Raw genomic sequence first — 23,713 nt, forward strand, 5'->3', positions numbered from 1 at the left:
AGGCAATCCAAAAGTCACCTACATCGGCCAACGGCTTGCTCCAAAATTCAAACAAAAACGCCTACCAACCTCCTCTGATCCGCACTACAGCTGGTTCTTACTGTGCACATTATAGGTAACGCACCCTATTTCCCACAGGATGCAAATAAGAGCTCAAAGTGAACTACCCTCCAGGAAAGTATTCTGAAGCAATAGAGAGGGTATAATTAACAGCATACAAACACACCAGACATCAGGTCTCTTCTCCAGTTATTTACCTCTAAATCAATCGTTTAGACTGATTCATCATACACTTCACCAGACTAACTGAGAAAGCTGAAAATCCAACAAGCTTTGGAGGACGTAGGTGCTTCTGAGGGCCTGGATCAGATGGAAAGGTTTTCTGTGCCTCCGATCGTCCAACCGCATCCATTAGTTTAATAAGCAGCATTACCTCTCCCAGTAAGTCTTGCCTGGCTTAAAAACCCCTCGAGAAGTAACGCCTCAAGCCTGCATTACATAATTATTCACCAGCTTCTCAGCAGAAAGAATTCCAAAAAAAACAATCAGAAAGTTGCTGCTTTCTAGAAACACCTGCACACCGCGTCCGGGCGGCACACTCACGCCCCAGAAACACGCACACCCACACAAACGCTGCCTCCTCTGGCTCCGGGGCAGCCGGGGGCGGCGGGCAGGACCCCCGCTCGGCGCCGCCGCCGCCGGGACACGGGCACCTGCCCGCCCGGGCTGCGCCTCCGCCGCCGCCGCCGCCGCCAACGGTCGCCAGGAGCACGTTACGCCGGCAAAGTCCAGCGACCGCGTCCTGCCCGCGGCGGGCTGCGCGAGGCGTGACAACAGGGCCTCGAGCCCCGCGGACACACCTGGAGGTATATACACACGTATGCGCGCGCACACACACGCACAAACGCACCTCGCCGGACGCGCCGCCGCGCCCCTCACCCGCCCCGTCACCGATCCCCCTCGCACCGCGGCCAGGCGCTCCCCGCCGAGGGACGAACCCCTTCCTTCTCCCCTGCCCACCCCGTACCCCAGCCAGGCTACCAGGCACGCAAACGGCTCTGCCGCGGCGCCCTCCAATCCCCCGGGCCCGGCGCCGGCCCCGACTCACCTCAGTACCGCGGCGGCACCTGCGGCCGCCCGGCAGGAAGCGGCCTGCGCGCAGGCGCAGGCGCCGGGCGGGGCGGGGCGGGGCGGGGCGCGCAGGCGCAGTGCGGCGGAGCCGGGCCGGGCCGCGGTGCGGGGCAGCGGGTGAGCCGGGGGCGGCCGTTACCGAGGCCCCGACCCGCTCTGCCGCGGGTTTGCGGGCGTCTTGGCAGCGGGGGGAGGGGGTGGTCGCCGCCGCCGCCGCCGCCGCGCTCCGGGGTGTCTGGGGGCTGAGGAGCGTTACGGTGGTGGCCGGGGAAAGGCAGATAAACGTGGCAGCAGCTGGTGGTCGGCAGGGAAGGGGCTGGGGGCAGTGAACCCCGCCGGTGCCCTGGGGGTGCTGGGGGCGGCCAGGCCTCGTCAGCAGCCCTAAGGGGAGGAGAGGGGATTTGGTCCGGCTGCGCAGCGAGTGTGGCAGGGCTGAGCTGCAGGCTTGCCCTCCGCCTGAGAGCAGGTTACTTGCGAAAGCAACCAAACAAACAGCCCCCTCTTCCCCTCCCTCCCCCGAGGGACTGTAATTACAGTGTTTATAGGCCGGAGAGGTCTGAAAAGGGCATGCGTGTTAAACATGGAGGAAGAGGAAGATTACATGTCTGATTCGTTTATCAAGTAAGTAGATGTTTGTGTTTTTCTCTCTAAGTGATTGAAAGATGTAAAACAACAAAAACAAAAAAAAGTGTTAATATTTGCTGGAATTACTGATTCTTAGGCAGGATGTCAGGCCAGGCTTGCCCATGGTGAGGCGGATGAAAGAAGCTATTCAGAAGGAAGAGAAGCAGAAAGAAGCCAATGAGAAAAACAAGCAGAAGAGTATAAAAGAAGAAGAAAAAGAGAGACGTGAGTTGGTGCTGAAAAGTGCGTTAGGCAATGAGAACAAAGGCTTTGCTTTGCTCCAGAAGATGGGCTACAGGAGTGGCCAAGCTCTTGGCAAAAGTGGTAAGTTTTGTCACTGCCTGAAACTGTTTGCCTGGATGCAGATGTACCTTTATTTTGTATGGGCTGCAGCTGCCGCTCTATTTATAGACAAGGTCAATAGATGCCTCTCTTGGAGCCCTAGCATTACTGAACTGTCAGTGTGTCACGGCAGAACAAAAGATGAAAGCAAATATCTAAGAACTGAAATAAAAATGGTATGGACTATTGAGAGACCTGAGGGAAGCAGCACTACTTTCCACTAGCTAAGTGGCACTTCCATATGTGTGTGGTATCTACAGAAGTTGCAGCAGGAATTTGTTTTGGTGATCTTGCGAGGTTAATGGTGTTCAAAAAAAAAAAAATCAGCCCCAGCATTTGAATTTATAGTTGGCTTCTGAAAAAAAGGTATACACCGGCCTACTGTTATGAAGCTTCAGTAAAAGAAATAAGAAAATCATTAAAAACACAGTATCTGTAACTGGGCCATTTTAATGCATCTCTAGCAGACGAATAGGAAATAAACTGACCCGGACAGATTCTTTACATTCTTGATGTTTGTCAAGTTCTGAGATTCAAGCATAAAAAATGCTACAGAGGAATGTAGCAATGAATTATTGTTCATCACTGCTATGTTATACATGTCAAATCAATGCCGTTTTCTTTCAATTTGGTACCGTTCTGTAAACAGCATACAGCAATCAAAGAGGCAAGGGGAAAAAAAAGAAGGGATTTGCAATGCACTAGATTTCTGTTGGACTAAATGTATAATTGATATGAGATTTTTCAATTTCCAAACAACAAAATGTCAAGAAAACTTAGAAGTTTAATGATAAAAGCAGCTTGTCTACTTGAATATACTGCATTCGTGGTTTGAGAGAGACCTGATTTCTTAACTTGCCTATTTTGCTCCCCACAGGAGAAGGCATTGTTGAACCTATTCCTCTGAACATAAAAACAGGTGTGTGATACTTCCTAGTTTACTTAGTTGGATATCGGAGCTTCTCAGCTGCTTACATTCATATTCTGAACTTACACAGGCAGAAGCGGGCTTGGTCATGAGGAATTCAAAAAGCGAAAAGCCGAAGAAAAACTAGAAAACTACAGACAAAAACTCCATATGAAAAAGAAAGCAAATGAGCAGGCTGCAGATCAGTTCCGGTAAAATGATGTAATTAATATTCCAAGCAATGGCTATAACGCCATTCTTTTTAGGCTTTAGGTTTAATTGTTCTTTCAGTGTGTTACTAATTCTGAATGTTGTTTGAATGAGGGATAGAGAAGGAGTTGAAACATACAATAATTGCTTCTCAGTTCTAAAGCAACAGCAGAAGAACACTGTAATATTAAAAGTGAATGCACAGTATAAATACTCATTTATCTCAGAGAAAGCATTTGCAACTTTTTAAAATCAGAGAAACGCATCAGCTTTTTGAAGATAAAATCCACCGGTACAGGGTTACCACAGTGATTTTCATTTACAGCCAATTAAAAATCAGGGCAAATGTTTTGGGCTTTGTTTTTTATTTTTTCTTGATTTACTTTTTTACATGTAGAGAAGAAAAAGCCAGGCAAGGCTATATTTTTTTGCAGATGCTTCATTACCACTTTTTCCTGTCTTGTGGAAACCTGGTGGAGAAACAGCATTCAGGGGGTGGAGTGTGATCAAGAGGTCTATCCTAAAAATATAATAATTTAAAGGTATCACTCTTAAGAAATATGTGCATACTCCCACAGAAACAATGTCAGGAGGGACTTCTCAACTTCAGCATAGTCCTGGTTAGGATTGTCTTCTCTGGTCTGCTTTCAGTGGTTCTGAGGGAATTGTATGGCTAATATCTTAACAGATTTTCTATTTTGAAAAACCTATGACTGTAATGCATCTCACTGTTTGTTTACCTGCTCGTTTTAGCTATTTGCTTTTTCTTAACAGAATAAGATTCAAAAACAAGCAAGAAGAACGTAAGATGGAAGGAGACCTTCGAAAAAGCCAGAGGGCCTGCCAGCAGTTGGATATGCAAAAGGTAAGGCAAATATATTTCTTTGGACTGGAAGGAATGCTACAGGTAGAGATAGAGGCTATCAACAAAGTAGTGATTCCGTTCTTGAAAGTTCTGTAAAATGGTGGGATAACTAGGCTGAAGTCACAAAGTCTGCTACACATCAGTATTCTCAAAATGCCTCAAAGTGTATGTTGTCACCGTTAAGCTCTTTGAAGGTTTTTGGGAAACCAGCCATTACGGTAAGTTATGTGAGTACCCATGCTCTTTGGGGTCATCAGAGCTCACATGCGATTGCTCCTGTGGATTGCAATTCTTGTGGTTGCCAACTGCAAGGTATGAAAACAGCACAAAAGCAATGTCAGGCTGTCCTAAATGGCAGTGCTGTTCCTTCAAATGAGGGAGCAACATCATGGTCTAGGGCATAAGCAGATTCAAAAAACACTTTTTAAAAACACTTCTAAAAGCTTTTAAAAAAAAAAAAAACTTTCTGCCTGCTAGGAATAAGGTGAGTAATAAGGGTGAAGTAGTTTAAAGCTTTGCTGCTTGGAAGATTTTAAGTCTTCTTTTCACTTTCATGACCCTATTGGAGGTTGATATTGCCCCAGAGTTCTGCTGAGATTGTATGATACCCCCTAGTCTGTTTCAAGGAAAGTCAGCTGTATTAGCTTAAATCATCTTTGTTGGGTCTTCTTCCTTTAAGTTAACTTAATCTGACGTGAATTGGGAAGCGTTGTGTGATCTCTTGATATAAGAACTTCAGGTGGCACGTCCTCGGTGGATAAAAACACATCTAGAAAAGGCCTTGGTGTGAGATCATGTTGCTGTGTAACCTTACACATACTGAACATCGATGGAATAAAAGTTCATTGTAGCCTGCATTTATATTTGTTAAAAGAAAAAGTTAATAATCCTTTCTGCGTACTGCTGTGCTTAGTTGTCTACTACAACTTTAATAATTGTTGATTATAGTTTATAAGAAAGTTTTAAAACCTAATATCTCACCTACTAGAAATTGATTTTATCCGGTATCTTATAGGAAAAACTACAGAAGCAGATAACTTTCCGTTAAATCTTTCGTTATTAAGGATATTGATGTTCCCAAGGAGATTTGGTATTGGACAGAACCTGAAGAGGAAGAAAAAAAGGATGAAGACAAGGAAGATGAATGCACAAGTTCAGACTTGAGTGTAAGTTCTGCAACTAAATGAATGGCTTGATTCAGAATGGCTTCTCTGCAATCTTGCAACAAACACTTTTATATTTCATATAATTGTTGTAAAAGAACTTTAGAACACTGATTTATTGGTAATCTGTTTTGAAGCCGATCTTTAAAAAAGTACTCTAGAAATCAATTTCTAAACACTTTTGTTTTAGCCAAGATCTTGCAAAATCATTTATTTGATGAATGCAAAATCATTTGCTTTGAAGTTTTAATTTTGGATGCCTCATGTCTTAGGCTGAATTTTAGAAACACTAAGTAATTTCCGAAATTGCTTCAGCAGTAATCTCAAATTGGACACTGGAAATCCAGTTTTTACAGGAACTAGATCACACCACTGTTGTTCAGTTGTATATGTTTGATTTGCAGAGGAGATCGGATACGAAAAAATCCACAAAAAATACCACATACTTGAAATAAAACACCTAAGTCATATTTTTAGCTGTCTCTTCAGTGCAAATTTCTTAGTGGGAAACAAGGATGAGCTAACAAGTCATCGGCTTTCCAGACTTCACGGATTACTGTGCTGTAGGCTACAATTTGGGGATCTTATGCCTTACTAAGCTGCAGTATCGCGTAACTTTTCCATAGCAAAAGGGTGAACAGTGTACTTCAGGAAAGCCAATAGCTCAAACCCTTTTATGTCATGAGCACCTGACCCTTGCATCCCTGTACATTCCTCTAGGTATCAGAAAAGTTACAGATCCTGACCGCTTATTTGAGAGGAGAACATTTTTACTGCATTTGGTGTGGAATAACCTATGAAGGTGAGAGTAAACCTTTCAGGTATATAAATGTTTTGTTTTGGCTGAGTATATATCCTACTATTTGAGTCTAGATACATATTCTTTAGCCTGTCATGCCTTCACCAGGGAGAGTGCTGTAGACAATATCCCTGCACGTCTTTTTTTATTTAATTTGTTCTATTCAGTCACTTCTCCTTTTCTGAGGTCTGGAATCGGAGAGCATCAAGTATTTGATGAGGGGTCTGACCCAGTTTCCCTAACTATCTTTCCTTTACTTAAGCCGGAAGGGTACTGGATAGCTTTAACTTTGTCAGAGATGTTTTCCTAAGAGACGCTTTGTTTTCTGTTCTGCTAGCTGGCTTAGAAGTTCTCATATTGTACTCTGATTGTGTGCTCAGCCCTCATCCAGCCCAACACATGCTGTGGGAGAGATGAAAACTATCCTACATTAACATTGTGTGAGAGTATATCTGTTCTCGTTGCACCAAAGAGGACAGAATTAAATTCATTTGCTTTCATCGTTTTAAAGTATACTTTGGAATTCGTAAAGCAAGTAACCCCGCTGTCAGACTTGCACACCTTCATTAATTTTTTTGATTTGTTTTTACAGATTCTGCAAATAACTTCTGAGTTTTTTATTGCCCCCTCCTAGCTGGCATCATTGACTTTTCTCTGCTTACTCTGTAGATTCTGAAGATTTATCTTCAAACTGCCCTGGAGACAGTGCTGCAGACCATGACTAAAGTCGTCCTAAAGAAAGGAATCCTAGATAAATATGTATAGTCCATAACTTTTTTTAAAAAAGATGGAGTACTATGCCAGACTCTGTATGAATTCATACAAAGCATGCAGAAGAGGAGAAATGTTGACGGGTTAAACTGCACATTTCTGAAGCATTCTATGCATTTTCTGCTTGATTAACAATTTAATAGGAATTACAACTTTACGTTTATATTTGCACTACTGTAATTTAGAGGCAGGTAAGACTTCTACAGTCTTCACTTAAGCCCTGTCTTGAGCTGATAATAAAATTCAGGTTTAAATGAGGGGATAACTATTAACTAGTTACTCTGTTTATAGTGTGTTAAACAAGTGTTTTTGTATCTTTAAAAGAATGGTTGTACATCTGTGTTGTAACTGAGTTTATTTTTTCTTATCATCTTATACCCAGTGAAAAAAGCTTGTGAAATATTACAGTGGCATTATTTGAACTGATATTATCTTTAATTAAAGGTGGATATTTTGTAGAGCTAAGAAAATATATATTAATATATTTAACATACCCCATTATCTAGTAATAGATTTTTTTTTTTGTTCTTATAGAACAGTAACTGCTACTGTAAACACCACTAATAAAAGGTACTGAAGTATGCAATTACTACAGAGTAAATCTATCATAGTGTTGGGCCACGTTCAACATTATTTAGTAGTAAAAAGTAATGCTGTTTGTTTTATGGGCACTCTGCCCATGAACTGTAAAGGATATTCAGCTAAAGTTTGCCATATACCAGTTTTCATAGTATAAGAGTAGTTTTGAGGGGGTGGAAAAGGAGTAGGAAGTCAAACACGTGGTGTTTTGTCTGTATCATGGTATCATTTCTCCCTGCCAGGGGAGAGGGATGCCAGGAAATTAATAGTAGTCTAAAATAGCAGTGTATGTATTTGTGAAGAAAAAATAACAGTCATTACAAGAAAAAGAAAGAAAACTTTACTTGTTACAGAAAGATGTGACAAAAGAACATCAGATGGTTATTTAGTGACAAACACTTGCAGAAGATCAGCAGTAGATTTCCTTAAGAGTGTAAAAATGATTATGCAGCCATATCTATTATTCCTTTTAACCAAACACCCTTTTTTTTTCCCATTTCAAACCAATCAGACACTATTTTAAGCTCTACACATCATTCATTAACTATTTTCCTGCTTAGAAATCTCTGCTTGCCTGCCTCTTATGAAATTACAGGGGCTCCACAGCTGGGAATGGTTTGAAAAAAATACACCTCAGACAAGTATTTAGGGGTACTTTGTCTCTCTTTTCTCCCTGTTCCCCAGCCTCCTCCCCCACGCCAGGGGCCCAATTCTTCCTATTCAGCCAGGTCAGAACTCTTTGAAGTCTGTAACTAAAGAGTAACAGGCAAACTGCATTGTTACCTCTTGTGGGGATGAGAAAAGGACCGTCAGAGGTGTTCAGAACACTTGTTAGAACATGTTAGACATGCTTTGGTATGATAATGACGATTAAAAGCTAGCAGTACCTATATTTAAGGTGGTCTCTGCATTTTAAATACTACTGAGAAAACTCTAGAAAGAGTTGCTATATTTTACAGCACCCTTCGTATTCCTTTCAGAAACAAATTTAAAAAAATTCATGATTCAGCTGTTCAGACCAGATCTTCTTAAACTAGATTTCCTAAAGCTGGATGTTAAACATCTAAATTCTCAATGAACACTTATTTTAAAAGCACACATATCTTTAAAGTCCAGCACACTGAAGGTGCTAGGTGTTGGACAGTTGGTCAGAGAGAAGAAAATATATCTTAAAGAACTTTAAAAAGTAACCCACAGCCATTTCTAGCTTTTTAAAAAAATTAGTCTTTCCTTTCTGTTCAGCACATTACTTCCTGTGGTCTTAAAGGGAGCATACTGCTAATTCTAATAAGAACATCACCATGAACAGATCAAAATATTTTGATTCACATGCCACAAGACAGCACTTTCACAGAAAGCAGCAGGTGACCCCATAATGCATGCAGCACATGTTAAGAGCATGCATATAGGCAGTTGTCACAGAAGTTAGCACTATATCAGCTTTATCTTCTGAGAGCCACAGACTAGGTTCCTTTACTTATTAAAGAATATAGGTCAGTTCATCTGCAACCTGTGGCTCCAGGTTAAAAACATACACACGCAGATGTTTACAGAAGTGCACCAGGGGAAGTGTTTTGATCTGCAGCTGATGGGACTGAATGGTGATGTGACCATTTCAGCCAATAAGCTCCCTGACCTATGATAAATGGCAGGAAGGCTAAGCATCAAGGAGAAGACGTAAGTTTTGCTGTTGTTTCTGAAATAATATTTCATCAGTTTCAAAAGACATGGATCAAAGCAATTCTGCAAGTCTTTTAAAATGGCATTTAGCGAGTATGAGCTCTAAGTGGGTTGTCTTTATCAACAGACTTAAGAAATACAAGTATTTGAGTTGTAGAAGGTCGTCTTTGGGAATCTTTTGAAAGCATCTTCTTGATCATAGATGCCTGCAGAAAAAGAAATTAAGTTACAAGAAAAAAAGATCAATATACATTATTGTTTATGAGTAAATAAAGACATCAGCTGAAGTAATTGGTTAAAATACTGTACCTCTGTTGCAAATTTCTCAGTGAAGCCCTCTGGAAAGTTACCTTCTTTAACATCTTTCCATACCTGAAAGTCACGTAACATTTTCACTATGTTTTCAGTGATTGTATTTTGCATCCCAGATTCCAACCCCCATAACTAGTAATGTTATGTGTAATTAGGAAAATACAAATTATGAAAAAGGTAGAGCTTCAAAAAGAAAGTACTTGTAAAAATTATGAAGTTTTACATTTGGTTATACTTTGTTTTGTTTTTATGGTCTTGTCATCAACTGTTGTACCCTTTTGAACGTAAAGGCTTCATAAACTATAATGATGAGCTCATTCTGGCAAAACTCTCCATTTCATAACCATTATCTTTCTGGCACTAATTTAAAAGTAGTGTTTTTTATATTTCCTTATCACATAGAAAAGTGATGGGAGAAGACTAAATTTCCTACTTTGATACCATTTGGATGTTATTTGTTATTTGCAAGCCAAGCAGCTATGCTTCCTCTCTTTTATCTTGTTCTATATCACATACACTTTATTTCTGTGTCACTGCAAACAGTGCTAGGTAGAACTCAAAGCAACTAACATACTTAATAGTTACAGTTACATGCTTTCAGAAACTGCTTCCGGGTAACTATTTTGCCCTACGCGACGTGGCTTTCTGGGTAAACAAAGATGTCCACATCACCCTCTTGGCTGTTAACTACTGTAACGTGTGTCCGAAGAAAAAGATAATTGTGTTCTTGGGCACTTAGCTATGCAGCCTGAATCATTAGCTAGATTTTTGGATTGTACTGGTCTGGCTTAGTAAGCCCATATAATCAATGTCCAGTAAAACAACAGCTCCCGTGAACTTCAAGCTTTTTTCCTATTCTTGACCAATACCTTTAGGCTTTTGATCCTACCTGCTGATGATCATCAAATGAACCAGTTACTCATTTCGTAGCACCAACCTTGCTTTTGCACGATGGTCTTTCAACAGGGCTTGCCAACACCATATAACAAAAGATTCTATCATGCTCTGAGCGAAATTACTATTTTAAGCTGATGAAGCAGCTGAAGAGCATCCTAGGACTTTCCATCCACATGAGTTCTCCATTTCTGTACAGCCACAGGACTTTTATGCTTTACTTTAAGGAAGCTAGACTAAAAAATTGTCTTGCCCTTTTAACTTTAAAAGCTATGGGACTAGGGACACATCTGTATAGTCAGCTGCAAGCAGGAACAAGATGTCTTAGAAAATACTACAAGGTAGCCAAACGGAGCAAAGTTGAATCTGCAAGTCAAACAACCACTTTGGTATTGTTTTTCCACATCGGCAAAGGGGCAAGCTGATGTGTTTAAAGAGCTTCTAGGTCCAACGATATCTCATGTATTATGTAAGATACATGTATCTTACAAAATAATAACATCAGACAAGACATTCAGCATCCTCATCCCCAGCCTACAAATAGGTAGGCTTGCGCAAACAACCTGTTACACTATTAATCTGCAAAGTACCCAGAAAAAGACAAAAAACAGTTCTTTGAAGTTATCTTTAAAGTACTAATGATTTCTACTTGAAGCACCATTTTTTCAATTAAACAAAACAGTCACATACTCCAAGTCACTTTTTTTTTCCACTTTGGAAAACTGCAGATGTTTTGGCCTGATGGAAATTTTATTCTTGCTTCACTCTGCAGTAAAGAGGAGAGTATGGCAGAGACTAATGTCTCCTCTCCCTCCCTTAAGGATTTGTTTTCTAAAAACAGAAAAATAATCCTTTTCAATGTTCTGATCAAACAAAAAGATTTATCAGAAACTCGAGATGTTTTTTAATGGATAATACTTTTTAGCTCTTTGACTAGCCTTTCCATAGATGTAAGCACATGGCTAAGCACACTTAAGCCTTAATCTGTTTGTATGTCAGTAGAAGATAAGTAAAATAAAAACATTATTTCTTTACCAGAGTTACTGCATTTTAACTGAAGTGCGATAAACTTACAGGCCTTACAGAAATGAATCACAGAGGGAAGTGTAAATAAACGGAGGCAGTACTTTAGATATAGAGTTTCCTTCTGGCATCTAAGCAGCATGAGACATCAGCAGCAAGGCAAAGCAATGACTTAACGTGAGGTTTTGCTTTTTTAGTTTTGCTTTTTTTTTTTTTTAATTTAAAAATTACCTACCTTAGTTTTCTCATGGCAACTGGCCAGTGCCGAAAGAATTTCAAACCAAATTAATCCCAGTGCATAAATATCTACTTCTTTTCCATATCTGTCTCCAAACTACAAAGATTACAACAAGCAAAACATAGGCATAAATGCATAAGAATGCATTTCAATTTATTTCCATCAAATCCAGCTTGATAGCACTTCTTAAGGCAAAACATTTTGAAATCAGTAGAAAATTTCACTTAAATGCTACAGGACTGGAGCTACTACTTGATCTTCAAATTAGTCTTAATCCTTTCTGCCAAAGACCTGTTAAATAATTACTGTTATGTGACACTGAATACACTGAAATTAACACTTCTAGAGACCTATAGAGATAAGACATGCCAATGCATCTGGTACAAATAGAGACTCAAATGCCACAATTATCAGAAATCCTGGATTACTTACATTCAAATTGAAATTCATGGTGGGCATCCTATTTTTGCAAGAGTATTACTTATGCATCAGCTTCAAACATTGTAGTTTGCAACAACTAAACTGGCAGGCTGCTTTCTCCAGAATGAGGTTATGCTGGTATACAATCACACCAGGAAACTTTAGGCAACTTGGTTTAGTACTGATATTAGGACTGAGCACAACCAATACTGAGTTTACAATGCAAGTCTAACAGACTTAATATAGGGTATAACAGACATGCTAATACAGCAGGACAATTACCTGTTCTGGTGCCATGTATGATTTTGTTCCTCGGTTTTCAGTCAGAGGGTTATACGCCTCAGAGGTCACAAGCCCAAAGTCACCTATTTTTATTTTATCTTCATTTGATATGAATATATTCTGAGGCTATGCAGAGGCGAGGAGGGAAAAAAAAAAAAAGTAAATTGCCATATGGCTAACATTTGTTGTCAACTATAACCGACCACAGAAGAGCTCCCCATAAAATTTGGTAGTTTTTCCACAGATACTAGTATTAAGAAACAGATGGGGGGGGGGGGGGGCGGGAAGAGGTGAGGGGAACAGAGGAACATTCAATTAACTTATTTTTTAAACATACAAACCAATTTTAAGATAGTGCACACGATGGTAACCATAACGTTTTTCGCTAGCTCAGTCATGCTTTAGCTCTCATCAGATATATTCTGCATAGAACATTTCACTTCCCAGGACCAGTATCTGAGACTATAAAGCACTTTGGATTTGATACACTTGGGCAGAGCCGTTAAGCTCACGTGGAGTTCCACTCAAATCAATGGTTTCACCTAGGTTTCACAGCAGGGTTGTCTGTATTAAGTCAGTTGCAGAGCTTACTCTAGGCATCTCACAGTATCACTTTTAAGTATTTAGGTTTCTTTGAACTTCCCATTTTAAAACTTGAGAGTTACACGCAACTAAAAATAGAATCATATACATTTTGCTGAAGTTTTCCAAACCGCCTGTCATTCCAAAGAAGATAAAGAAAATACATTTCTGAATGTTACTAAAGCAAAAACAAAAAAAGCCACACTATCTTTTACTCAAAGAAGCTCCAGTGGCCCCTAAGGCTGAGAGAGATTTAAGATTTTACAGGAAGGGATGATTGTGTCAAGAATGTCCAAACTAATTCTGTTCAAGTTTGACCAACTTCACACACTTAACACAGTACTACAGTGCTTCATGGCTATACTATTCGAAGACTCCATTCATGCTAGCCACAAACGGACATTCATCTCAGAGCCTGAACCTATCCTGCAGCTGGGATTCTGGGACATTGAGTTCTCAACTGGCAAAGCATCTAAGTGGACAGCAGACTGAAGTGGGGAGAAAAAAGTTTCTAAATTCAAATGCAGACAGACAAGTTAGCAACAGAACTTTAAAGTAGCTTACAGCCAGATTCCACACATGAGAGACTGGGGCAACAGATTCAAAGGAAGAGGGAAAACTAGGAGTTTGAGCTGAAAGTAAAGCAGGACTGAAGGAGCAAGGGTATAGGAAGCCAGCAGAGAGGGAAGAGCTAAGTAGGGAGATAAGACATTTATTAGCCGTCTTCTTCCCGGCCTTCTGGGGAGAACAAATGAATAGTATAAGCCACACAGAAAAGCTCAGGATGACATGCATGTCTGTAAGAAAAGATTCTAAGAGTGTGCAATGAATGTGGCCTGGAACCATGCTGTGAATGCAAAACGCAGACGATTCCACCTCTGGCTCAAGAATTCCACGAAATTCAGGTTACTGGAGGGGTAGTCTTGAAAGTCTTTAGGTATCTGGAATTACCCATTGTATGAGGAGGACAACAAGCTAGATCAACATTTAGTGTGCCTTGCTACAGCTGTTTTTAGTTCTCACAACCACCACCACACTAATGAATTGCTGAAAAAGTGAGTAATGTTAATTCTGTTTAAAATATGGTATGTTAACGTGTAATTAAAAATTGTATCAGTGCCTGTGCACAGACTGATTTAAAGCTCTATAAGCAACATTATAGCCAGCATTTGAAACCTTGAAAAGGCTTGCAACCTTGTCCTTTAAAAATAATTTATTTCCATATAAAGGTTATATGATTATGCAGTTCCTCTGGGGACTGAGCAATTCTGTCCAAAAACGTAGCATTCACATATTTTTGTGTACAAGATACAAGAACTAGAGTATGCAGTTATAAAATGCAACATGTATTAGAATAGAATATCCCTTTATAATATGACAAGAGCAAACTTCCTAATCTCAACCTTTTGCCACCTTTCTTTTAAGATTGCTAAGTAGGTTGATTGACAGCCACTGTTATCGTAAGAAAAACATTTTACATAATTTGATTACTAAAGAAACTTTCTATTTCTTTTTCTAATAGGCAATCTTGTGTCCCAGTAACACTTAATAAGTTTGTTAACTAATGACTGGTTTTTTGAACTACTGTTTTCTGAGATCCTTTAGTTCACCTTCTGATTTTAGAATTCAGTCTGACTGTTGGGGGAAAAAAAAAAACACTGGTAATACCAGAAGAGACACACTACTAAGGCACATAATAGAATAAGCAAAGAGTACAACCACTTTAACATTGTCTGAATTTCCAATAAGTACTACTTACATTTATCCACTTAAAAATGACCTCTTCTACTTACCTTGAGGTCTCGATGAATTAACCCTTTAGAATGAATATATTCTACTCCTTTCACGATTTGTACAAATTTTTTTTGTGCCATATCCTGATAGTTTCGTTTTTCTCGATTATTTACAATCCAGTTTTCCAGTGGCCCTTGTTCACATAACTCCATTTGGATAAAAAGACACTTATGTTTTGCGCGTGACCTCTGCCTGCAAGAGCAAATTATATAACCATATTAAAATTAGCAAAATACAATTCCTCCCAAGCCACTGCATCAATGATTCTAAAGTGCCTTTCTTTTTAAAATTGTTTTCATTTTGAGAGTTCCCCAGAACAGGGTGTGCAAGTCCCTTGATTTTAAGAAGATCTCAGATCAATTTGCACTAGAACTAAAAAAATAAAACTGCAAACCAAAGAGTCCCTGCTTAGAGGCTGCTTACCCCTGGAAAATTTTTAACTTCTTGCTTGCCTCTTTATTTGCACTGAAAATTTTTCGAGTGCCCAGATTCTGCTCTCCTCACATCTAGAGGTATGCCCTACAAAGCAGGAAACAGCACAGTCCTCGGCTCCCGCTTTGCCCTCTAGGAACCACTGCAAGTCTCTGGCAGGTATTTTCTGCTCTGCTCAGCAAATACAGCATTACGTTTCCTCTACGCCCTCAAATATCATGTGATCACATTCCTTCAACTTCTGTCCTTTGGAAAAGGGGGGATTGCAATTTGCAAGCTGCTGTTTTAAACTGCAGAGCTGCCTTGTAATTACCTTGAGTCCGGATACGTTACATAGTCCTTCCCTGTCCAGCTACTGTAATATCGCACTATATTTTCATGGTCAAGTGCTGCAAGTTCTTTCACTTCACGCTCTACATTCCTACTCAGAGGAAAATAAAAAAAGATCTCAAACAAATGACATTTCCCTAAGAAAATTAAATTCTAAATTCAATAAAAGACATGCTATTAAGGAGCAGTTGTAATCTACAGATAGTTTTACATTAATTTGGAAAAAAAATTGATTTAAAAAAGTTAACATTTGCAGTTAGAAACTGTGTTTTGCTTATCTGCTCAGTTATTCCAAGTGCTGAAATGTTTTAACCTTATTAGAAATGAAAGTCCCACTCAAAAGAGCCAAAAGAAAAAGGAGACAGTTCTAAAGCATAATTGCACTGAGTAGCAAAACACAGTGTAGCAAACACTCAGGCATTCCTTTTCACCTCTGTGAAGTTTGTTTACAAACCCAGAAGTCAGTGTAAATACTCATGAAAACCTATTACTAAATTTGGCCTACACTAACTGCTGTAATATTGCCTAATCAAACCCATCAACAGACCAGCAGCCTGTATTTGAAGAATCAGTAGAATGGTTTTTAGTATAGTTCTCAGGACTGTAATACAAATTAACGTAATGTACAATTCTGAAGGACACAAGAAAATTGAGGAAGGGCAGTTACACGATACATGGAACAATTTTCTTCAAATGTAAGGTAAGTATTATGATTTTAAAGGAACAACTTGAAAATTTCTGAACAGATTAAAAGAAATTATATTTTTTTTGGCTGCTGCTGAAGTACAGCACTAGGTACTAGCTACAGAAAATTACTTTAAATAAATTAAGATAATGATTCTGTGCTGAGATTTATAAAAGACAAGTAACACTGTCAAAAGAATGACAACACAGGTCATACATGAAGTATGTTCCAGTTACATATACAGAAATGTATTAATTTTTCTCCATTTTCCATATTTATTGTTACTGATAAGGACATTTTCAGACAATGAAACCTGTCAAAGTAACACTGCTGCTTTCAATGTTCTATAAATCTGCAAGTTTTCTTCAAGCATATAAAAACCAGAACTATTAAAAATTCTGTAAAATTTTGTTCACAGACAATAAAACTTAATAAATCATTTTCTTACAGCTACACGTAAAATTATTCCACTGCATATAAAAATTAATAAAGTTGGGTGCTATTTTCAGCTTCACTTAGAAAGCAAGAAAACAGTTTAACCAGAAAAATGAACAATTAATAGTGGAAATTGCTTACATACTCCAAGGATTATTAAAGAGACAACATAATTAAACGGTTAAAAACTGATGTCCTCAAATAAATATATAAATAACACAAGTAGATATACATTACTTACTCTGTGAGCTGGACTCGTTTGACTGCATAGGTCTTCTCAGCAATCCTTGCAGTTGCTTTGAAAACGTTCCCAAAACCACCTTCACCAATACAAACTATATTTTTAAAATCTTTAAGAAATCTTAAAAAAACAAAAAGAAAAGTAACTTAAGTGTCTTTAACATTAAACTAGCAAAATACAAGAACAAGTTGTCCTGTAAAGCACAACACATCAGCTAAAATACCATTCTACGTGGATCACTCAACACCTGTTTAGGTCTAAATCCTGAAGACTACTAAAAAAACCCAAAATATAAAAATAAAAAAAAACCAAGGGAAAACGATTCTATTACCCACAGTTACACCTCTCATCTGAAATGTGAAAGAACAAGTTTCAAATAGTAGTTCTAATAAATATTTCATAATTTATACAAAGGGAAACTGAGATTGTATTACACCTGATTGCCTATCACCTATGTTTAAGAAACTCTTCTAGATTCTAGGCTCAAGTCTAGTTCCATGCCAGGCAAAATAGACTTCAATGAGATCACCCACATATCTTAGTTGTAGTCACATACAAGTGAATCAGTATGAAAAATTTTATGATAATTTAGTCCAAACATTTTTCACTGTAACTTTGAAAGGACTTTTAAAACTTCCAACTTGAGGAATGTCCTTTCAACTAACATGACAATTCTCAAATTTTTCTCTGTCTATTCCAAACTCATGTATCAAGAGGAATGTGTGTCTATTCATGCTATCCATCAATATTTTCACCAAACGGGATCTCAAAACTCACCCTCTGACTTTTAATTTTAGGCATTTGCAAACGATGTTTCACAATAGTTTTAGTTTTTTCATGTGGCAACAAGAATAAAGTCACTTCGTTCATTAGTCTGCATTGCTTTAATAAATGAAGAAGCTGTTCCTTTGATTGGGTATTCACAGGAATGCTTTAACTTGTCTCTTGAACATACAAAATACAGACCCATGTTTAAAGTCATATTAAGCTCCTACAAAAATATAGTACTTGTGATACACACTCACAATCATCTAAAATTTTCTTCAACATTTAAGGCTAATGAGTTCATAGCTCCTGCTTCACTACATGTTCTTCAGGCAACCTCAGAGTGATCCATTTAAATGGGCTTTCCTAAAAATCTCCTTATTAAAGTTATTTAGAATAGTAGAATCAATCAGTAAGATGGTGCAAAATTTAACTGTTGTATTTATCAAGAAAGGATGGCAGATTCACACTGGCCCCTTTTGTTTCATTTTTTGTTATAATTGAGATTAAAGGTTTCAGACTTGCCATTAAACTGATCATAAGCTATCCTAAGCTTTAGTACAGATTTATTAGGAGATCTGTGAATGGTAGAACTTTTCCCATCCTTCCATGTATGAAACAAAAATGTTCTTTCTCCAATATTTCAGATAGTAAGCACTTTATAATAAAAAAGCATGCTATGTCACAAAGGCAATTTGATGAATCAGGAAGGACAGTGATGGAAGGCTGCCATAAGCCAATATGTCCAGGAAGTGTCCTGTTACAAGAGTTATAGGTGGCACTTCACTACATCAGTAGAATATAACGTTACCTGTTACATTTCAATATATGCACCTGACTTGACAGACTATAGCGTCATTACTTTCATATCTTCATACAAATGACTTTTGGTCGTAAGCATCAAACATCATTGCATATCAGTTGCTACAGTATATTTAACATTTGTAGGGGCGGGGGGGGGGGGAATCAAGTATCAATTTTCTTTGAAAGTTTCTTTTACAACAGTATTTTCCCCACATTCGATTTCAAATAAACAAACAGAAATCTAGACTGCTACATATTGTAATTGCCAAAAAAATCTCATTACAAATTCTTTCTTACCTTTTATCCACAGTGCATGTATTTTCACCCTCCTCACTTTCATTTGTGTCCAAATCTGACAAACTTTCATCTGAATCTGACATACTTTCTTTCTCCTCGTTTCTTTCATTATCAAATTTAGCAGCCAGTTTTCTTTAACAAGGATAAAAGCAAAATTATAATGAACTATTTTTATAATATGCATCAAGAGAAAAGAAATGCACCTCTTATTAGCAATATTTCCATGTTAAGTATAGAAAACACTAAAGAGGTTTGCAAGCTCATTTATGGAAAATAGCTATGTAGAAATAAACACATACCTTTTGGGTTTCAGAAGAGAACTTCGAGCATTTCTCTACACAAAAAATAAGAAAAACACAACTAAGATATGTTGAATATTTTCACTATAATTAGTTTAAAACGTGCCTGAGACTATATCTAACAGTGGTCTATAAACATGAACACACTTTATACAAAGTAATAAGACTGATGTTGTATCTTAGTTTAAATTTTTCACATATTCTATGTATGACATCACGATTCTTTCCAAATCATTCTATTTGCATAGAAAATATAAGGTTAAGTCTGTCCTCTTTCTTGGGAGTACAAACCCATTTGGTCAACAGTACCTAAACTGGATCTACAGTACACAAAAGAAAAACTAATGGCTAGCAGTAATAAGGTACCAAACATCTGGGGGGAAAAAACCCACATATGTTTTCTAGTGATAACTTTAGCACATACAGGAGAAAACTGATGCTACACTTTGACTTGCTCTATTCAGAATCTAAAATATAATTATGAGTAAGATCACTTTTATACTATACCTCAGAATGTGAAGGCTTTTCACTTAGCACCGCGTTTTTCTTTAACAAGCTTGCACCTAAGTCTTCAAAAGCAATACCACTATCATGGAAAAATAATAGACTGGTTTTAGGTGGAAGTAACACATTCCTAAATAAAAATTACAATGTTTGCTACTACAGAAAAAGAAGCATTACCAGGGCACAGTTTTTAAGAAGTAAAACATAAAAAAAAAGCATTAATAATTGTGACTGATTTAAACTACAAAATTTTATGCCAAACAGCTAATAAAACAGTAATTATTTTTACAATAAAATCCTCTATTTCTATAAAATCTATAAAAAGATTATATCCTCCAGTCAAGCTTAAGTACAGATGTTCACTTCAACACAGCACAGCCACCTCTAGCATTTTATGGATCAGCTTGCTTTACAATGGCACAGGAAGATAAAGAAAAAATAGTAGTAGCACCACTGTCAAGTTAACTGTCAGGCACAAAAGGCCTGATCTAAGGTTCCCAAATCACAAACGAAACATTAGGCACATTCATTTTCTTTCGGTAAGCAACTTTTCCCTTCAGTGAGAATGAAGATTTACAGCGAATGAAAAGCAAAAAGTACAGAAGAAATCAGAACGTAGAGCACACAAAAGTACTGACATTGAATTATACTCAGTTCACAAGAGCATCACAACAGGAAAACAAGTGTTAGAAATGGAATGAAATAACGCTACTGAATGGAGTAGCGTTGTTTCCTTTTATGTCTCAATAGAAATGTTTCTGAAAGAATTATTTGTGCCAAACTATAAATATATCAGAAAGCCCTAAAACTATTATAAGCTAAATTGTAGGGACTCAAGTCAAATAGACTTGCTCAATTATAATGAATTTTCCCCTGAAGTCAAAGAAATATAAGCTTAAACACCTTTATATGGCAATACAGAAACTATGAGAGATTTTATTCTGAACTAGATCACATGATGCTCTAAAATTAGTAAATACATTTTGGTAGTATTACACTATCGATGCATCCAACTTACTTTGAGTCAGACAGATTTGACATTCCACAAGAATTACTAGATTTGCTAGTTGTGGAACTGATGTTAGATGTTTCCCTTCCCTCCTGAAAAAAGAAAAAAACAAAACCCTAAAAATGCTTAACAAAATCACTTAGAAAATCCCTAGTGCAAAAGGTGTCATTCTAAAAGTGAGGAAAGATTATAAAGTTCTAAGTGAAAGTTGTTACTGGCTAAAGCTATGCATAAGAAAAGCATCTGCTTAACTTCCACCTATAGTGGAAAAACAAGGCCCTATCCCAAATGCCCTATGGAGCAGTTTTCCACTCACATGCAGCGTATACTAACATCTGCAGAAGCAGAGTCTGAGCTTTATTAAAAATTAAGACAATAGGTGGTTACTAAAAGCAAATGTTTCCATTGTTAGCTGAACATGCAACTGTCCACGTGAAAAACAAGACGTGTAGGCTTTGGTATACGCAGTCAGGATAGCTGCAAATCTAACTATTAGTCTGTTAAAAAAAAAAAAAAATTAAACGCCTTCAGTGTGATAACTCTTAATTGCTAATTCAGAGCCTAATTAATCCTAAACGCTTAGCAGCATCCCTTCCCTTCTTTCCCCCATGTCAAAGCAGCTTAAGCTTGAGCTCAACTCTACAATTGTTATAGACCTTAACAACTTGATGAAAAGTCAAAAAATTTAGAGTTTTTGTTTCAGTAACAACCAACAGACAGAAATCTTCCATCTCCCTCCCCCTCCCCCCACCTTTTTTGGACTCAGGAATACACTGGGCCTTTACTACTTTTGGCTGATTATATACATTTAGTAACAATTTGAATGCCAAACAGAAACCACTAAGAATGAATAAACCACTCTGCATTTAGAATTATTAAGATAGTCTGATATTTACTTCCTCAAGCAGGAGCTCTATCATAAAAATCATTCGGCTCACAATACATTAACTCTATGGTCTTTCCTTAATATTGTACAATAGACCATTCTAATTAAAGTGGTCAATTTAAAAACAACAACAACAAAAAATTTAAAACGCACAGTAAGCTGTCAAGTAGTTACAATCAAGCATTTAAAATGGAAAAGATTTCTTTTCTTGCCCTTACTGCCTCCCTCCACTACGAAACTGCAAACTGTACGCCATATGAGTTAGTTCAGTTAGTTCACATGTACTATTCTGTGTATTTCACAAGTGCCTTGGGATTTTAGAATTCTGATACTTTTGTGCATACATGGAAACATAATAGCTGTCATGAAGACAACAGCTCTGCTCTCTAGAGGATGTTGTTTCAATTGCTTCAATAGAATCTTTCCTTGTAACACTATAAAGACACAGTTTTTTTGATTAGCATTCCTCATTCTGCCTTTCTCACATTTCGCCCAAGATTTTAAAATGGAAGGCAGTAAGAGATTTATGTTCATAGCAGTCAGCTTGACAACACTTTGAAGAGACAATCAACGGAGAGAATACAGAAATTTTTAATACACATGCATCTCTGTATTATAACATATCAGATCATGTTCTGAAATATATAGTTAGAGATAGCAGTTGTGGGTTTTTTTAACCCAGCAACTGGACATAAAACCACAACAAAATTTTACCAAAAGAATGCTGTAGCCCAGCAAAACCTCCAAAATCTGGACTATTTCCCTGCTAAAAGGAATGCAAGGAATCTGTTTCAAAGATTAAGTATATGAAAATTAAACTTCTATCTTAGGCTAAAAGTAGCACGTACCGTTAGCTCTCCTTCCTTATTTAGTTGCTCATATGCTTGTTTTGCAGCAGCTTGTTTTGCAGCAGCTTGAGAAATTCCAATGCCACTTCCATAAACAAAACCACTAATTGTGTAAGTACACAAAAAGCTGTAAATACAACAAAGAAAAGTCTCCTTACACTCTATATGACAAGCTTTAATAAAAAACACTACAGTCAACTGACATTATAGAAAATAAGCCTAACACACACATCTTCAGATGAGTGTTTTCAATATTCATTCAATATAATTAGTAATGGTAGATACCTAATTTGACATGCCTCCAGGATAACATATTTAATGCTTTTTGAAGATTGAATGCCTCAAAGCATCATCTGGTAGGCACCTACAACCGCAAACTCTCTGCAAATTTTGAACTGAAATGTAAAGTGCCATTATACGCAATGTCATCCAGTGCTTTTTAATTTAAAATTTTAATAGCTTTGCCTACAGGATCCTGTTTTTTTTTTTTTTTTAAAACTTCCTCTCACAGCAAGCTGATTAAAGTGTAGCTTAAAGAAGGATATATTTATGGCTAATTTTCAGTATTTGATACTAACTTTCAAAAAAAATCTTGATAAAATAAAGAGAATTAAGATTTTTATTATGGCTGTTATTTAATACATTTTGTAAATAACTATGAATCAAGCTGATCCTTAAATGGACATAGGCACCAATTAAGAAGCCTTTAATAAAGTGCATCTTCCCTAGAATGAACTCCTGAACATATTATTCAAGAATACTACCAAGGCAGGTCCCTTTCACTGGGCAGGGGGACATAGGACAGAATGATGGCATTAACATATGGCTCTGAGTCTCAAAATTCATATAAAAGTTATTAAATTCATATAGTGCAGGACACAAACACAGTGTAAATAGACGACTGAGCAACTAGACCCCTGACGAGAGACCCAAAAAAATGCTTGATTGGCCCATGTGATGCGTGTAGGTATTAGAAACTCTATTAGCTTCTTTTATTCCCTGCAATAAATGTATCACCAACTTCCTCCATGTTAAAACCATGACTGGATTTAAGTACAGTAGAGTAGTCTCCTACAGTAGCTGATTTGGAGAAGACTACAAAAACTGGCAGTAGTTCAATCGCTTCACTCCTCAGTTCCTTCAGGATTTGATACATACCATATGCGCCGTACTCAGAATCTATATTAATACCTCCCTCGCCAGCCAGCTGTATTTCCTTGGAGAACAATGGAATTAAAACAGTAGTTCTTCTGCCTCATCAGGAAAGCCATGCCAGTGAACAGCATGAAAACAAAAGTGTTTCTTGCCTCATAGGAAAGAAGGTGTATGAATTAAACCCAAGGGCAAAAGCAAGAGAAAACTGGATGCTTTCAAGGACTTTCACTCTATGTTCCACCACAGCATGATCCCAATGAGCTTCTTGTTACAGCCAAGTACAGATATGCCGGAATCAACTTAGAGTAGTCACTTTAGTTTAAGTTTTAAAATCACTGATTTTACAGGGAAGCAGAGAAGGAGTTTTCCAGCAGCTATTGTCAAGAGTGTTAAATATATTTATTGGG

General features: G+C 37.8%; 3 protein-coding genes across 11 annotated transcripts in view; 1 reads left to right on the top strand and 2 right to left on the bottom strand.

The window, feature by feature from the left end:
- Positions 1–1,182, bottom strand: part of HEATR5B (HEAT repeat containing 5B) — a 62,216-nt gene extending 61,034 nt beyond the window's left edge. For 2 of the 3 annotated variants that reach the window (XM_068939372.1, XM_068939371.1), the window contains exon 1: positions 1,109–1,181. The gene's annotated coding sequence lies outside the window, so the exon portion shown is untranslated. Of the gene's footprint in view, positions 1–1,108 lie in introns of all 3 variants that reach the window. The other variant, XM_068939370.1, reaches the window with a different exon arrangement.
- GPATCH11 (G-patch domain containing 11) lies at positions 1,183–9,700 on the top strand. Of its 2 annotated transcripts, none has more exons than XM_068939383.1 (9): positions 1,183–1,248; positions 1,668–1,752; positions 1,853–2,079; positions 2,975–3,016; positions 3,096–3,216; positions 3,989–4,079; positions 5,144–5,245; positions 5,963–6,044; positions 6,711–9,700. In XM_068939383.1, exons 2-9 carry the CDS (start codon positions 1,712–1,714, stop codon positions 6,764–6,766), a joined length of 762 nt encoding a protein of 253 aa, XP_068795484.1. In that variant the 5' UTR covers positions 1,183–1,248; positions 1,668–1,711; the 3' UTR covers positions 6,767–9,700. The 2 variants fall into 2 exon arrangements, with proteins under 2 accessions (XP_068795484.1, XP_068795485.1); XM_068939384.1 differs by having other exon boundaries at positions 1,189–1,248; positions 1,653–1,752.
- EIF2AK2 (eukaryotic translation initiation factor 2 alpha kinase 2) overlaps positions 7,709–23,713 on the bottom strand; it is a 131,777-nt gene continuing 115,772 nt past the window's right edge. For all 6 annotated transcript variants that reach the window (XM_068939374.1, XM_068939373.1, XM_068939375.1 and 3 more), the window contains 12 exons: positions 22,152–22,278; positions 20,427–20,509; positions 19,412–19,490; positions 18,905–18,939; positions 18,606–18,737; positions 16,740–16,859; positions 15,362–15,469; positions 14,616–14,808; positions 12,241–12,366; positions 11,536–11,634; positions 9,381–9,443; positions 7,709–9,277 (listed from right to left, as the gene is read on the bottom strand). In XM_068939374.1, the coding sequence (XP_068795475.1) occupies positions 9,158–9,277; positions 9,381–9,443; positions 11,536–11,634; positions 12,241–12,366; positions 14,616–14,808; positions 15,362–15,469; positions 16,740–16,859; positions 18,606–18,737; positions 18,905–18,939; positions 19,412–19,490; positions 20,427–20,509; positions 22,152–22,278 (1,285 nt within the window). In that variant the 3' untranslated portion in view covers positions 7,709–9,157. The remainder of the gene's footprint in view (positions 9,278–9,380; positions 9,444–11,535; positions 11,635–12,240; positions 12,367–14,615; positions 14,809–15,361; positions 15,470–16,739; positions 16,860–18,605; positions 18,738–18,904; positions 18,940–19,411; positions 19,491–20,426; positions 20,510–22,151; positions 22,279–23,713) is intronic.

This window comes from Struthio camelus, chromosome 3 (genome assembly GCF_040807025.1).
Source record: "Struthio camelus isolate bStrCam1 chromosome 3, bStrCam1.hap1, whole genome shotgun sequence".
Lineage (NCBI taxonomy): Eukaryota > Metazoa > Chordata > Aves > Struthioniformes > Struthionidae > Struthio > Struthio camelus.